The sequence below is a fragment of the Harmonia axyridis genome, chromosome 5 (genome assembly GCF_914767665.1).
Source record: "Harmonia axyridis chromosome 5, icHarAxyr1.1, whole genome shotgun sequence".
Classification (NCBI taxonomy): Eukaryota; Metazoa; Arthropoda; class Insecta; order Coleoptera; family Coccinellidae; genus Harmonia; species Harmonia axyridis.
In genome coordinates, this window is record NC_059505.1 from 21,990,419 (window position 1) to 22,006,844 (window position 16,426).

Genomic DNA, 16,426 nt, shown 5'->3' on the forward strand with positions numbered 1-16,426 from the left:
GACAACGCATATATTGTAATTAAATCTGAAAACAAAAAAGAAAAGAACCAGGAAGGAGCAATAAATGTTATAATTTCCATCATATATAACATTGAATGGTGACAATTGAAATCACCACAATAAATTGAAGGATAAGAAAGAATGACATCGAAATTTATAGGCCAAAAACTAACTAATGATTTTCCAACATAATAAGCCAGAGAACAAGCAAACTCAATAGGCAATATATCAATACATAACCTGCTAAAATTCTCTTTCACGAAGTTGTTCAATTGTCTTGCGGGTTTCTTGAAGAAGGATGACCGCCGCGTCATTGTCTATGACCAATGTCGACAAAATAAATCACTCCTGTTCTTAGAAATCCCTTCAATATTTAAGTAAATGGTACCAAACTGCTCCAATATCGAGAGGTTTTATTCAACCAGGACCGATTCTCCAAGTGATGAATCCTCAGGTGTACCAGGATCGCTACAGGCCCCTTATATGGGGGAATCATCTCCCATAAATTTATACTGATTCTATTCTATTAATAAAAACGTTACAAAAATACAAAGAAAATATGACAACTTCTTGACAGTAGTCAAGAAAAAAAAAGTATTAGACAAAATGATATAGATGTTATAAATTCGGTGATCTTTAACAGGTTTCTAGGTCAGGGATATATTCACAAAACCAACTTTCTGTAAAAAAGGCCAACTAGTTTCGACTTTATTTCAAAGTCTTCATCAGGGCTCTGAAATGGATCAACAAGAACTACAATCAAATACAGATGCACGAAATTACAACATTAAAAGTTAAAATCTTATTTTTAAAATCTTTACAAACATATAAATTCAGAAAGTGAGGAAACATGTTAAAAAAATATCGTGTTTTGACTAGAGTTGTCGACTTACATTTTCACTTTGTGTGGTTCCGTTGTCAATAATTAAAATGTTGGAAATGATACCAACTGCTTGCATAGGGGACTTTTTAAAAACTGAGGTTTGCATATCAGTTGTTTATGGAGTGTGCACGTTTAATCTTGGTTGGACAACAATTTCTATCAATCTTTCATTTTTCCTATTAAATAATAGTACGCGGTATTCAGGTTTTCTATGTCATTTCTCTTATTGATAGAATTTTTGTCCTGTTTTATGGATATCATCTCATGTAATAACCGTTTCTTTAAATTTGTCAGCCTACCTAATATTCCTACTGAGCCCGGATCGAAATTAAATGAATGAAGGAGATTTCTTACGTGCTCCGCTAATGCAGTATTATTTTTTTTTTGTTCTTCAATGGATTGAGGATGTTAGGGAGTCTCTTTTGTGTTCAGAAATTCGGTCCTTAAGGTACCGACCAGTTTGTCCTATATATGTGGCTGGACAGTCTTTACAAGATATTTTATAGATGATGTTACTGAGTAATTCTATGGGGGTTGCACTCTTAGTTTTTGTGAAGAATTTTTTTATAGTATTATCAGATTTCAATGCTATATTGATGTTTAATTTGGTGAATATATTCTTGATTTGCTCTCCTAGATTTTCAACGTAAGTTACTTTGAAATACTTTTTGTTTTCCTCTTTTTCTTGTGGTCTGTGGTGCTCAGGTTCTTTTCTGTTAAGAATTTCATTTATGAATTTAGCGGGATAGTTATTTTTTTCCAGAATTGATTTTATTTTAATGATATTTTGTTCGTGAAATTCGTTGTTAGAAAGTTTGAGAGCTCTATGTTTTAAATTATTAATGATGTTAATTTTCTGTGCCATATTGTGTTTTGAGTTGAAATTAAGTATTCTCCCGGAAAATGTTGGTTTTTGGTACCAGTCTGTTATTATCCTATTATTTCGTCTAATCAACAATGTATCTAAAAAAGGTAGTGTATCATCTCGTGATTCTAATTCAATAGTGAATTTTAAGCGGAGATGAATGCTATTGAATGCTGCAATATTTTTTCAAAATTTTTTTCTCGAAATCGTTGGTAGATACGACAAAACTACAAGATACCGAAAAGTTTAGTATAAGAACAAAGCTTCTTTTTGAATTTTTTCAAATTAATAGTTGCTCACCAAAAAAAAGTTCTGCAGAAGAACAGGTGGCAGTGTTCCAGAAAAAATATCACCCTGTAGATCTTCTATCGAAATTGCCATGTCACGTGGTGAGAACTCTCAAATGTAATATCTATGCCAAATTTCAGTTGAATATCTTGTGAAGTGTAGGTACTATGAAAAAAAAACTTGAAAAAAATTCAAACTTCAACACTCTGTATCTCGAAAACGAAACGTTTGCGACCCCATGTTAATGGGACTTTTTTTCTTAAACTCACTTAAGGAATCTCCCCTTTTCGTTTGTACGTTCAATTTAGGGACACCCTGTATATATATATAAAATATGGTATTTTTGCAAATGTTCTTAAAAAAACCCTGATCAAACCAATATTCAAGAAAAGTTAACCAAACGAACTTCAAAGCTACAGACCTATCAGCCTTCTAACAACATTTTCCTAGATACTTGAACTAACAATCGCACTAAACTAGTAGAATACCTCGTAAAAAAAAAGATCCTTTCTCCCACACAACACGGTTATGTCAGAGGTAGATCAGACAGCAGTGTTTGAGCTCATTCAATCCTACATGCCTTGGAGGATTCTAATACAACAGTGGGTCTATTGCTGGACCTATCAAAGGCATTTGATACTCTATTGGCACGAAATCGTGGAGGAAAAACTACTCTTATCAATTAATCTTCAAGTTAATATAAATGAGATATGATTACTTCAAACATAATAAATCTATCCCACGACCTCATTATCTATAAAGTTTCTGCATATGGCATGAAAGAAAACGAGCTAGACTGGTTTCGATCATTATTAGCGAACCGCAGGCAGAGAGTGGTGATCTCTCAGAATGGGAATGCAACAATTTCGGAAGAATAATTCACAGAGCTTGGAGTTCCGCAACGTAGCATATTAGGCCCCATCATTTTCATCATTTTTCTAAATGACCTAAGTACCATATTCGATGAAACTGGTTAGGACAGTGAATTATGCAGATGACGCAAACTTCACTGTTTTGGCCAAGACCTTCCCAAAAATGTGTGAAATGGTAAATTTAACTCTAAATCCTGCTGGCCAGTGGTTCAAAGCAAACGGTTTGTGCATGAATTCTGAAAAAACAAGTGCCATCTTATTCAAGACAGCTCATTCCAGTTCCCAAGCGCCTTCCAGCACTTCACTCTCTTCCACTCTGTTTGGGCGAGCACATTTCTAACCTTTGCACTCTACTCAGTTCTATCTGCTACACCATTGGAGTCTTCATAATCTGGACACAACTTCACTAAGAACAATATACCAATTCGAATCGAAATTTAGGTATGGCATCATGTTCTGTGGTAGTTCATACAACCTACATAGAGTGCTAAAAATGCAGAAGAGAGCCATTCAGAAGAAATGGTCTATTGACTGCTCCTGCTGTACATATCCAAGAATGCCTGATCTTTGCATTCAAGAACAAGCACTATTTCGAAGAGAAAACAGTAATTATAATACAAGGACAATTGCAGTAAAATATCGGACACACAGATTGAGCCTTACTGAAAAGGGACCTGAATACAGATGCATTCGTTATTACAATAAAATAGTTCACAAACTGAGAGGAGAATTGACCCTACAACAGTACAAGAAATTTATCTTCAAGCTCCTACTTGAAATCAAACAGTGTGGAAGACTTTATGGAACACAGACTATAATGCACAAAATGACCCTGTTTCACTTCAAGTGTTCAATGTTGAAAATCTTTCATGTTTACACTTTATCTGAAATAAAGCACATTATTTATTTATTATTTCATTTTTAAATGGCGCAGGCTTGGAAGCCTATTCCGCAGGTCTTTTGTGAAAAAAGGATGGGGTTTTAGTGAGGTGAAAGTCCCACACAAATCCAGCGGCAACTTAACCTCACCCCGGCCCGCCGCTGGAGATGGCATTAGCTTTCCCCCTACCTCAGGGCAAAAAAAAATTTCGAAGGATTCTGAAGAGCGCCACCTCACAGAACTTTGGTAAGTTCTAGCCAAAGCAGGTGGACTAACTCAAGAGGTTCGAAACAAAATCGAATATGTGCACACATCAGAGTTTCTAAGCATCTTACCACCATAGTTATTATGGTGAAGGGGAGGGAGAGGAACCGATCATTAACGTATCATTCGATAATATATCAGTAGCATCCCGTTCATCAACGTCATCGATGACCTAAAATAGTCAAGGCAACTTAAAATAAGATTGTTGCGATAATGGGAATTTAAGTAGTGGAATAATTAAAGATTAACCGTTGAAATGTGGACTCTACGTCAATGTCGTTTCCAACTATTGTAGTTGAATGTTTTTTTTGCATTCTTTCAATGACTCCAGTTTACCAGTAAGTTTAAAAACTCTAGATAGAAGAGACATATTGATAACAGATCTATGCGAATGTCAGCTGTATTGTCTATTTGTGAACAAAAAATCTATTTCATATCTGTCTTTTTTATTGCTTTTTGTTCATTTTATCTATAAGATACAGATATTTCTTTGTCATTGAATGACAACCGATGTTAAGTTTTCTGAATCCACACTTTAGGAAATATTTTGAGCAAATCTTCAGCTCACAGTTGATAGCATAGAAAATCATACATCATTTAGAGTTTGACTCACACCTTTTAGGAGCAAAAACAGATCTGTCTATAATTTAATTGTTAGAAAAAAAGACATTTAAGATTAATGCATTGTTTCTTTTTATCCTCAGTTGAGTGTGGTCACAAGCCGAGGTGTTCAACTCGCTACACTATTCATGCAGGGTGTTGAATATGCTATTTTGGCAAACGATGCTTGTGGTGCGCCATTGCCTTGGCTTATGTGCTGCCCATGGCTCTATTTTGATGGTAAACTATTTCATCATATCCTTGCTAGATCTGCGCATTCCAAGAATATTCTAGAACTCTGCGAAAGCCACATAGAACGTGTAGTTAAAGTTGAAAGGATGCGCAAAGCAGTATTAGAAGGTTTAGAAATAAAATTTGCCAAACCTCCTCTAGCTGCTTTCCAAGGTGAGTGAATTCACAAGAATGTTTGATTCCATATTGTATGTATGTTCGGGGTTTTTATTGAATTTTTGAAAAAACTCATCACCTGAAATATTCGTATTTGGATACTTGTTATACAACTTCGATATTCCTTTCTAAGCAAAATTGAAGATAAAAGGGATAACAGTGAATAAATCAGAAATGTGCAATGTGATTATTGTTTTAAATGAAAGATTTGTTATCTCCCTGTAATGATGAAAGTATGAAATATCGAAAATCAATTTTATTGATAATTAATAATGAATCATATCTTCATCATTGCTTAATGTTTTTATTTTTGAAATAACCCCTTTCAGATTTAAAGGCAGATTGGATTTTAAGCATTTAATTTCTGTAGTAAAGTTTTTCTTTTCCCTCAGCGTCGCCGAATATTTCGAATCATTCATAATGACCGCAGCAGCTGATGTAGTCAATAAGGTGAACAAAATAAAACAAAATCTGGAAATTTTAAAGGGAGACGTTAAATTTCGAATTTGGTCACTTAGATTAGTTTAGATTCAATTAAGGAAGTTCCGTTTCACTGCGACCTAATGGTCTATTGTGCCCCCATCAGAGCTATTCTCTTCACAACGTGATTTACAGCTCGCCTTCCAGTTCCAGAGTTCAAATGAACACCAATATCTGAGATGGCTTTAGGGAGGCTAATTCCTCACTTCTACAATTTTCATGTTCAAAGCAGGTTTTGCGTTGACAAGCGATGGCGAGGCATTCCGTCAGCAGGCGATCCGGAGTTTCCTCCTCCTCTCCACATAATTTGCACTCGTCATTATTTTCTGTTAGACCCATTCTCATGAGGTGTTTTCTTAGGCGACAATGCCCTGTGAGGAATCCAGTGAGGAGGTGTAGCATATTTTTACTAATATCCAGATACTTCTTGGATCTTTGATCGGGAACCCAGATCAAATCAAAACATGTTATTTTTGCCTAGTTCTTAGTTTCTTGCTAGGTTAGTTTCTACACAAATTTCTATGAGTTGCTTGAGACCTTTTTTACTGATAAACTTGACAGGGTTGAAGGTCAGGTTGTTGGAACAAAAACCATCTCTAAGACCATTGCCGACATGTTTTGATTTTATTCTAAAATCTTCTTCAGGGCTCTAAAACACTTATAAGTAAACTATGTTGGAATATGCAATGGGACATCACATTTGTACAACAATTGAATAAATAATTACATAAATATCTGAAAACTACAATGCAAAAACAAATTTTAAAACGAACGGTGAGAGAAACATTGAAAATAATTCAGCTCAGCATACAGGTACTGGATGATTCAACATTAAAAAAGGGAAAATATTTACTAACAGTCTATTTTGTGGTTTTTAGTCGGAACCATGAAAGATATGAAATAAACAATACTTTTGGACACCATCAAATTAGAATTAAACAAAGAAATGATAAATCGGGAACAGACCGCTTTGATCATACATATGTTATAAGTGAATAATGACTACTGTTTATATCTACACAAATGACATTGACATTCAATTGGTTCAAGTTATTTTTTATTTTGTTGATGAGTAATAGCCGTATTCAAACCTTCAATGTCTGTTCTCCTGTTAATGGATTTTTCATCTTGTTTTATTGAGATCATTTCATCTAGTAAGCGTTTTTTCAAAACTTTTGGTGTTCCAATATTTCAATTGAATCGATGTTAAAATCAAAAACTTAATAAGATAATATACTCGTTATACAAATCAGGAAAAATAGATGAAACCACTTATAAGTCCTTAAGATGTAGTAAAGGTTACTTTTTACAAAAAATACACAAAGAAAATCATCCTTTAAGACCGATTGTTACTTACATTGGTAAACCCATTTACAATCTAACTAAATTCTTGTCGAATCTGTTGTCCTATGCCTTCGACAAAGATGAGAGATATGTGAGGAACTCTTTCGAATTCATAGATAGTATAAAGAATGTAGTCCTCCCAGATAACTATGTCCTTGTTTCTCTTGTAACATCTTTACGAATATACCTGTTGATCTTGACATTACGTTGATAGAAAATAAATGGAATCAAATCGAGCCACATACAACCCTATCAATTCAGGACTTCTTACAACTTTTCAATTTTTGTGTTGAAAGCAGTTTCTTTATATTTAACAACAAATATTATAAACAAATTTTTGGACTTGGAATGGGGGTCTTGCTCCTATGGTGGCTGACATCGTTATGGTAGAGGTTCAAATGATTGCTCTAGGCCGACTTTCCTTCTGCACACCTATTTTTAAGAGATACGTGGATGATATCTGCACGTCGATAACGGCCGATAAGGTGGAGGAGAGAGGAGACCATCACTTTGTTTAACAGCGTACATCCACGATTGAAATTTATTGAAGTTTGAACTTGAAGGAAATATCTTAGAAAAAACACGTTTATCAAAAAAAACTTTTTAATAACTAACTGTCAATCTGACATTCATTCACCTACTAAGTATATTTAATATATCAAACAAATTAGGGAAAATGTAAACGTGAATCATTGATTTCAACACCTTCCCTCATTGACTGATTTGTTGGATTTTCTGGTTTACACCCATGCTTTTGCGAAGAGTTTGAAGTCTTGGCTTGAATAACGGCTTTGTCATGATATCCGCTATCTGAAATTCGGATGCAACCTTCTTGATTTCGACAGAACCATCTGTGACAAGTTCTCTAACAAAAAAATGTCTTATTTTAATGTGCTTCGTGCGACGGTGGTATTCAGGATTCTGTGCCAACCTGATTGCAGCCTCGTTATCAACCATTAATTGAGGAACGCTTTTCAGCTCAATAATATCAGAGTAGAGACGGTTTAACCACACTAATTCTCTAGATGCTTCGCTTGCAGCAATAACTTCGGTTTCAGTTGTTGATATGGCAACTGATGACTGTCTCTGACTTAGCCACGACACCGCTCCACCAGCATACAAACATACTACACCTGTAGTAGAACGCCCTGTAGTCTCGTCACCACCATGGTCTGCATCGCTAAAACTTTCTATACCATAATGCTTATGATGAGGTTTATAGGTGATTCCATAGTTGATGGTGCCTTGAAGGTAACGAAAAATTCGTTTGACTCGGATACAATCAGCAAAATTTGGATTTTCGAGAGTTCTCGATACAAAACCAACTGCATAAGCGATATCGGGTCTAGTACCAGTCATGAGATACATCAACGCCCCTACCGCTTGCCTATATGGGAAATCCACTTCTGAATTAGTTTCCTCTTCCTTCCCTTGTGGACTACGTTCATTTATTATAGGAGTAGAAACAGGCCTACAGTCTCCCATTCCAAAACGTTCTAACACTTTTCTTGTATAGTTTGCTTGGCTCACTCGAATTGATCCATCTTCTTGTTTCTCTATTTCCAACCCAAGGAAATATGAAGCTGGTTTCATTGTGATTTTGAACTCACTTTTCAGATTTCTCAGGAAATCTTCTTTCAGTGATTCATTATTTGAAGCCAATAGACCATCATCTACGTAAAGTGCTAGGATCATTATATCTTTTCCTTGTTGCTTTACGAAAAGACATGGGTCAGCATCACTCGTATGGAACTTTAGTTTGGTCAAAAATACTCCGAATCTCTTGTTCCAGCATCTGGGTGCTTGCTTGAGACCGTAGAGGCTACGCTTGAGATGGCATACACTATCTGAACCATCTTTATATCCCTCTGGCTGTTTCATGAAGATGTCTTCTTCTAATTTTCCATAAAGGAAGGCGGTTGAAACATCAAATTGATTCAAAGACATATTTTCGCTAGCTGCGATACTCAATAATGCCCTAATTGCAACAGATTTTGCCACGGGACTGAATGTCTGGTCATAGTCTTCACCCTTTCTCTGGGAGAAACCCTTTATAACAAGTCTAGCCTTGTATCTATCCACTGAACCATCCGGATTTGTTTTGACTTTGAAAAACCCACTTACAAGGGATCGCTCTCTTGCCGTTTGGTAGTTTTTCCAGAACCCAAGTAGCGTTTTCTTTTAGTGATTTTATCTCATTCTCCATAGCTCCTAACCACTGTACCCGCTGATCACTTCTTATCGCTTCTTCATAACTCAACGGTTCTTTGATTTTCAAAATGTTTGTAGACATGCTCATGACAAACTATTCGAATTTAGCAGACTTTCTGATTTCCGACCTGTCTCTCAATTGTCTACTTTCAACCTCATTTTCTAAATCAACCCGTCTGTTTTCTTGAAAATTCTCCTCTTGGTAATACTCCTCTTCACTTTCCTCATTCTGCAACGACTCGCCTTTGCTCCTTCCTTCCTCTTCCACTGAGTCATATGTCGTTACTGCTTGTTGTGGAGGTAAAATGATAGGGACTTCATCTGATCCAGTACAGTCAAGGAGTTTTTCATTGAAAAACAATATCTCGAGATCTAATCAGTTTCTTGCTTTCTTTGCACCATCATGATTGTTGTAACCAATCAATATACCTTTGACAGCCTTCTTGTCCATCTTCTTACGAGAAGGTTTTGGAATATGAGCATAGCAACTAGTTCCTATTATTCTCATGTGTTTCAAGCTACATTTCTTGCCGAACCATACTTCATAGGGAGATTTGTCATCGATACTGGAAACACCTAACCTGTTCAAAATATATGTGGCTGTGTTGATCATTTCAGCCCATAAATACTGTGGTAAATCCTCCTGTGCGTGCATTATTGATCTTGCAGTCTCAACAACAGTTCGATTATCCCTCTCAGAACAACCATTTTGTTGCGGCGTGTAAGGCATTGTTAATCTCTACCGAACTCCATTCTGTTGTAGGATGTCTTTCACTCGTTTGCTATCGAATTCACCGCCATTGTCACTAAGAAGCTCCTTGACTACATGTCCTGCAACTTTAGATTCACCTAACATGATTTTTAGCGCATCAGGGACATTAGATTTCTCCTTAATGAAATAAACATAACGGAAACGACTGTAATCATCCTTGAACAGGACAAAATAACGATATCCCGATAGAGAGTTCACGAAAGGTCCACATACATCCGAATGTATGAGTTCACCTGGCATTTTTGCACGTTCTCTAGTTCCAAATTTTAGTCTATGAGCTTTGCCGTATATACACCCTTCACATAATTCACTGTCCAGTTTCACGTTTATGCCCAATTCGCGTGATATTACAGATTTTATGTGTCTTTAATTTTGATGACCAAGTCTTTCGTGATATAATTGCAATACATTGTCATTCGAAATCAGATTCACTTGCATTTCTGTAACTGGCATAACATTTTTCAAAGACAGTTTGAATAACCCACCATATCGGTTTCGTGCATCAACAAGTTTCACTTGTCCATCAATTATAAAGCAACATGTTTCAGCTTTGGAAATAAATTCACTATTAGGATGTTTATCTTGTGCAGACAGAACAGAAAATAGATTTTTCTTTATACTAGGAACATACCAAACATCGGTTAGAGTGAATTTCTCTGATTTGCCTTCATTGGATGCTTCTACGGTAATAGTACCTTTTCCGATAGCTACAATGGAATCTCCATTTGCTGTGGTAACCGTGTGAGTTTCATCGAATGACTTGAATTCTCCAAAAACATCATTTCGATTAGTGATATGATTTGTTGCACCGTTATCAACAAACCAATTATCTTGATCACAATCGACAGAAAGTACGCTACTGGTCACTGCAAGAAGAGACATATTAACATTACTGCCTTGTCCTACTGTATCACCGCTTGTATTCTTCTTTGGTTTAGGAGGTCTGCCATCAGATTTCCACTTCATACAATGGCGAACTATATGTCCAGGTGCTTTGCAATAATTGCAAATAAAACCTTTTTTCTGCTTCATTTTTGGTTTGCTTGAACTAGCTTTTTCTACAATCAAAGCTTCTTGATTGTATTCACTTTTGCTCAACAATGCTTTCTCGTGAGCACACAACTGATTTGTGAGATTGTCGATTTTTCTTTCAGCTTTTGCCATCAGCATCCAGCTCGACCTGAACGAAAAATACTCATCTGGTAAAGTACCCAAAATCTTGCATATAAGTAAAATCTCTGGCAAGTTACATTTACATGAACTATTGGCTGCTTCTTTATCTTTGACAATCTCAACTTGTAGTACATTCCACAAATTCTTCAGTTTTGATGTATGAGTGGCAATGTCATCTTCAGTCTGTCGCTTATAACTGAAAAACTGCGTACATAAATCATAAGTCTTATCTTCTGCATTTCCATCGTATAATCTATGCAGTTCTAGCCAAACCTCACGTGCTGTTGAGAATCGCATAACTTTCTGAAGCGTCTCCTCCGTCATATTGGTTGTCATGATTAGAAGTGCATTACAATCTGCTTTCGTGAAAAATTCTAAATCGGATTCATACTTCGATTTATCTTCTGCACTTGCGTTTGCTGCCGTAGGTGTTGGAGACCCAATTCTACCTTCTATGACATCAATCGCGCCTGGAATTCGTCGTAGTAGAATGCACAACTTATATTTCCAAGTCGTCCAGTTAGATTTTCCTTCAAGTAAACCAATTTTGATTCTTGTTGTTTTCATAACTGTCTATTCTTACAAAACGCAAATTCGAATACTGATCAGTTCAATTGACAACTCAAAATTTCTATTTTTCACTAGTCCTGCGGTACTGAGCCCATAACCTGTTGAAGTTTGAACTTGAAGGAAATATCTTAGGAAAAAACACGTTTATCAAAAAAAACTTTTTAATAACTAACTGTCAATCTGACATTCATTCACCTACTAAGTATATTTAATATATCAAACAAATTAGGGAAAATGTAAACGTGAATCATTGATTTAAACAAAATTCACCTTGAAATCGAATTACAGGAAAACACCTTACCTTTTCTGGACTTCTTGCTGATAAGACGCAGTAATGAAATAAAATATAATTGGTATCGAAAGCCGACTTTTCCTAGCAGATTTTTAAATTTTAATCCAAAGCACACCATCACACAAAAAATTAATATTATCAACGATTTGAAAAATAGAGCTCTGAAACTGTCATCTCCTGAATTTCAGATAACTTGAATCAAATAAAATCTATTTTGCAGAACAATGATTATCCCACCAAAATTATAGAAAAAATTATTTACAGAAGAAATCGAGAATAGATTCAAGACGATAATATCGTCGAATATTTCCCTCCTGTCAAAAATTCTATGTGAATGGAGAACAATTATCGAAAATTTCAGCGACTATTTCCCTCGTCGTAATTTGCACCAATCAGAAACGAGCAATTTTGAATTACAAATGGTTTCTAGGTGGAAAAACTGTTTGGCAGGACCTGTCAGCAGTTTATTCGCGTTTACCCGCGGCAAAACTTGACAGTTGTTGTCACCAAAAATTACAATACATTTGAAAACAAACGTAATTATTATTTCCAAGGACACCAGAATTAAACCTTATCTGCAAATGGATAATGAGCACTACTCCAACATCATAAACACCCTTAGAAGTGACGCCTCAGAACCTCCAGCTAAAAAGCAGAAAACAGAAGATCCTGCAGTCACTCCTCCCGCTTCTCACTCAACAGATTACATTTATTATGTACCTACACCCCACATCTTCAATGAATCAACAAAAGTTTCAAACAATACCCCTACCGTGTACCAAAATTGCAATTTATATTTTAATTGTTTTTTTCAGTTTTCAAATTAATACCTATACATGCAGAATAATCTGTTACTCAGGAAATAGTCTTGTCAAATACCATTCGGGCATCTAATTTTTCCTGTGAAAAAAATCGAAAAAACACATTGCAAAGTAATATTTTTTGACAAAAAGCATTCGTGCAGGTGCAAAAATCCTCGTCTTCGACTCGGATTTTTGTTGCCACCAGCACTCATGCTTCTTGTCAAAATATTACTTAGCAACGTGTTTTTTCGATTCTTTTCGGAAAAATTAGATGCCCTTATGATATTACTTACGAATATTTCCCTCCTGTCAAAAATTCTATGTATATGGAGAACAATTATCGAAAATTACAGCGATAATTGCATTGTAGGAAGCGAAATAGCCCTGCGATAATTGCACTGTTCATAGATGCATAGTTTCTATGCATCTCACACAGTTCGAATCTATGGCAATTTCATTCTACATCAGTTTGACAAGTAATGTAACAGTTTATTCGGGAAATATTCCCTCGAATTACACTCGTGCATCAAAATGACCGCATAATTTTGCATTACAGCGTGTTTTCTCTGAAAAACTGCATTCGGTCATTTTTATTTTTGGAGAAAATCATGCAGTTTTCATGACAACACGCTGTCATGCAAAATTATCAGTAATTTTGATACACTTGTGCAATTACTTACGAAAAAAAAATTTACGCCCTGACTTACGTGGAGGGTTTATCTGAGGAGATCAGAAGAACTATTTTATCGCTTGCTGTCGACATAGCTTTTCGATCTGATAACACCAACAGAAAGCTTTTCACAAAGGTGAAGAGAACAACTCCAAAAGAATTGTTGAGTAATGTTGTCTACAAGATTTGTTGCAGGGATTGTCAGTCTACATACACTGTGTCCGTAACGTATGGAACAAATTCATTTTTAGCTAAACAGACCATCTTAAGAAATAATCCTGAAACATGTCCATTTTTTATTTTAATTTACCGTATTTTAAAATAATAATCTAATATACAGGGTGAACACCCCCATTTTGTCTCAATTTTCCGATTACTCTAGCTGAGCTGATTCCAAAAATTTATCACATGTTGATTCAAATTTGTACAGGGTGGACAAAAAAAATACAATATGATGATAATAATATTATTGATGAAATACATGACTCTATAAATGTTCGAAGTGCAGCCCTTGCTGTATTTGACAGTAACCCGAACGGTGTACAAATTCTTGTTGAACCTTGTGTATGGTTTCTTGAGTAATATTGTTTATTTATGTTCGAATTCTCTCTTTTATTTCTTCAATATTTTCTGGTTTCATTTTATAAACAACATTCTTCAATCTTCACATAAAATAATCCAAAGGATTGAAATCTGGTGACCTCGCTGGCCATTCAGTAGGTCCACGTCTACCAATCCACATGTTCGGAAAAATTTCATCTAGGTACCTACCTTCTACATCTGCAGCATAATGTGGAGGTTCACCATCCTGTTGAAACCATAAACTTTCAACAAAACCTCCAGGATTACGTCTGCTGGGAAACAAATTACGTAAAGTAGATACGAGATACCCCCTTAAAAACTCAAGGAACTTTGACCCGTTTAAATTACCTTCAGTAAAGTACGGTCCGATTTCTTACAATTCCAGCCCATAAATGTACCTTTTGAGGGTATTGTGTATGATGCTCACGCATCCAGTGGGGGTTTTCTTTTGTCCAGTATCTACAATTCTGACGGTTAACCTCTCCATTTAACGTGAAAGTGGCCTCATCAGGAAAAATAATGTTTTGTATCAAGAGAGGGTCCCGGTGACATTTATCCATCATTTCTTCTTGGATTCTTCTATCTGGATCATCTTCGTTTAATTCTTGCACAAATTTGATTTTATAAGGATACCATTTTTCAAACGTCAATAGTTTATGTACCTACCGTTGTTTTGCTAACACCGATATTGCGACTAACCAGGCGCGGATCCAGGCCCCACTTTGGGGGGGGGGGAGCTTTTAGATACTCAAAATACTGAAAATGTGGACCCCAGACACCACCGCCATTTTGGGACGTCATTTTTTTGCCGTTCATGGTTTTCCACAAAATGTATTGAAAGTGAAATTTTTGCTGATGTTGTAATTATTCGAGCCTTAGTATGTCAAATTCTAAGAGGGCCGGCAAAATTTAAGAGGTGCCCGGGCCATTTGTGCGCATCTTCTTCAAAACTCAGTAAAACATCTAATGCTGTATCAGCATTTGCAGAGGGACGACCTGATTTGCGTACATTTTCAACCGTACCAGTTTCTCTAAATTTCTTTTCAATCTTACTGACTGTTGAACGCGTTATAGGTCTTTCTGGATATTTATCATTAAACAAATTGCACACTTCCACCCGAGTTCGCGATCTGTCTCCATACCCAATCATCATAAGTATTTCAATTTTTTGTTTTACACTTAACTCCATTTCTACTTCAAATTGAATCTAAGCAATAATTAAAACATTCACGAATATCAAAAATATTGTAGTACTAAACTGTCATTGAACACCAATAAATTACTAAACAAATAATGACATTTCACAAAAAACTAGACGACTATGTTTTTTTTAAATTGATAAGAAATAATTTCTTTCATATTCTGTCTGCTAGACCACAATTACCAAACGTGTTTGGAAACAGCTCATTTTTATTAATCTAAAAATGTAACAAACTACAGGGTGTTACAATCAGACCAATTGCCGCTAGACAATAAGTATTTTTGATAATATTATTATTATTATAAGTTTATTGAGCAAAATTAAAACATTTTTTCAGAGCACACTTTCTTATACCAAACATATTTGAGTACAATTCAATCTGAATATGGATACAAAGGTAAATCAATAAACTATTCTTTATTGTTAATGTAACTAATAAAGAATGTTACGCGTTACTTTATGAGCACACACAAAACCATTGTATTTTTGTCCACCCTGTACCAATTGGAATCAACATGTGATACATTTTTGGAATTAGCTCAGCTAGAGTAATCCGAAAATTGAGACAAAATGGGGTGTTCTATTTAAAAAAAATGACGGGGAGGTTATAACTACAAAGTAATTCACCCTGTATATTAGATTATTATTTTAAAATACGGTAAATTGAAATCAAAAATCGACATGTTTCAGGATTATTTCTTAAAATGGTCTGTATAGCTAAAAATGAATTTGCCCCATACACAGTGTATATAGGACAAAGAAGTCGGTATCTTAAGGACAGAATCTCCGAACATAAGAGATATTCCCTCAACATACTCAAACCTCTAAAAAAGAAAAAGGAGAACAACATCGCTCTTGCAGAAAATGTGTCAAATACATTCCATTCTTTTGATTTTAACATCGATTCAATAAAAATATTGGAACACCAAAAATTTTTGAAAAAACGCTTACTGCATGAAATATCTCAATAAAACAAGATGAAAAATCCATTAACAGGAGAACAGACATTGAAGGTTTGAATACGGCCTATTACTATCTCATAAACAAAATAAAAAAGAACAAAAAAACTTGAACGAATTATTTAAATTGAATGTCAATATTATTTGTGTAAATAGTAGTCATTATTTACTTATAACTAAGATGCATAGAAAACCTGGTGTGTCTACTTATACCTGTAAAACTTTCAGACAAAACGGGAGATTTTTCAGATTTATACCTACTTGATTTCGAGAGATCGCGGTCTGTTTCAGATGGCGCATACATCGTTT

General features: G+C 35.3%; 1 protein-coding gene and 1 long non-coding RNA gene across 3 annotated transcripts in view; one reads left to right on the forward strand and one right to left on the reverse strand.

The window, feature by feature from the left end:
* LOC123681098 (constitutive coactivator of PPAR-gamma-like protein 1) overlaps window positions 1-16,426 on the forward strand; it is an 88,729-nt gene that overhangs the window by 39,448 nt on the left and 32,855 nt on the right. For both annotated transcript variants that reach the window (XM_045619304.1, XM_045619303.1), the window contains exon 12: window positions 4,757-5,057. In XM_045619304.1, coding sequence (XP_045475260.1) covers window positions 4,757-5,057 — 301 coding nt within the window. The remainder of the gene's footprint in view (window positions 1-4,756; window positions 5,058-16,426) is intronic.
* On the reverse strand, window positions 55-1,973 carry LOC123681099. Its single transcript, XR_006747623.1, has 2 exons — window positions 894-1,973; window positions 55-733 (listed from the first exon to the last, which is right to left on the reverse strand). It is a non-coding gene; the product is annotated as an uncharacterized LOC123681099 (long non-coding RNA).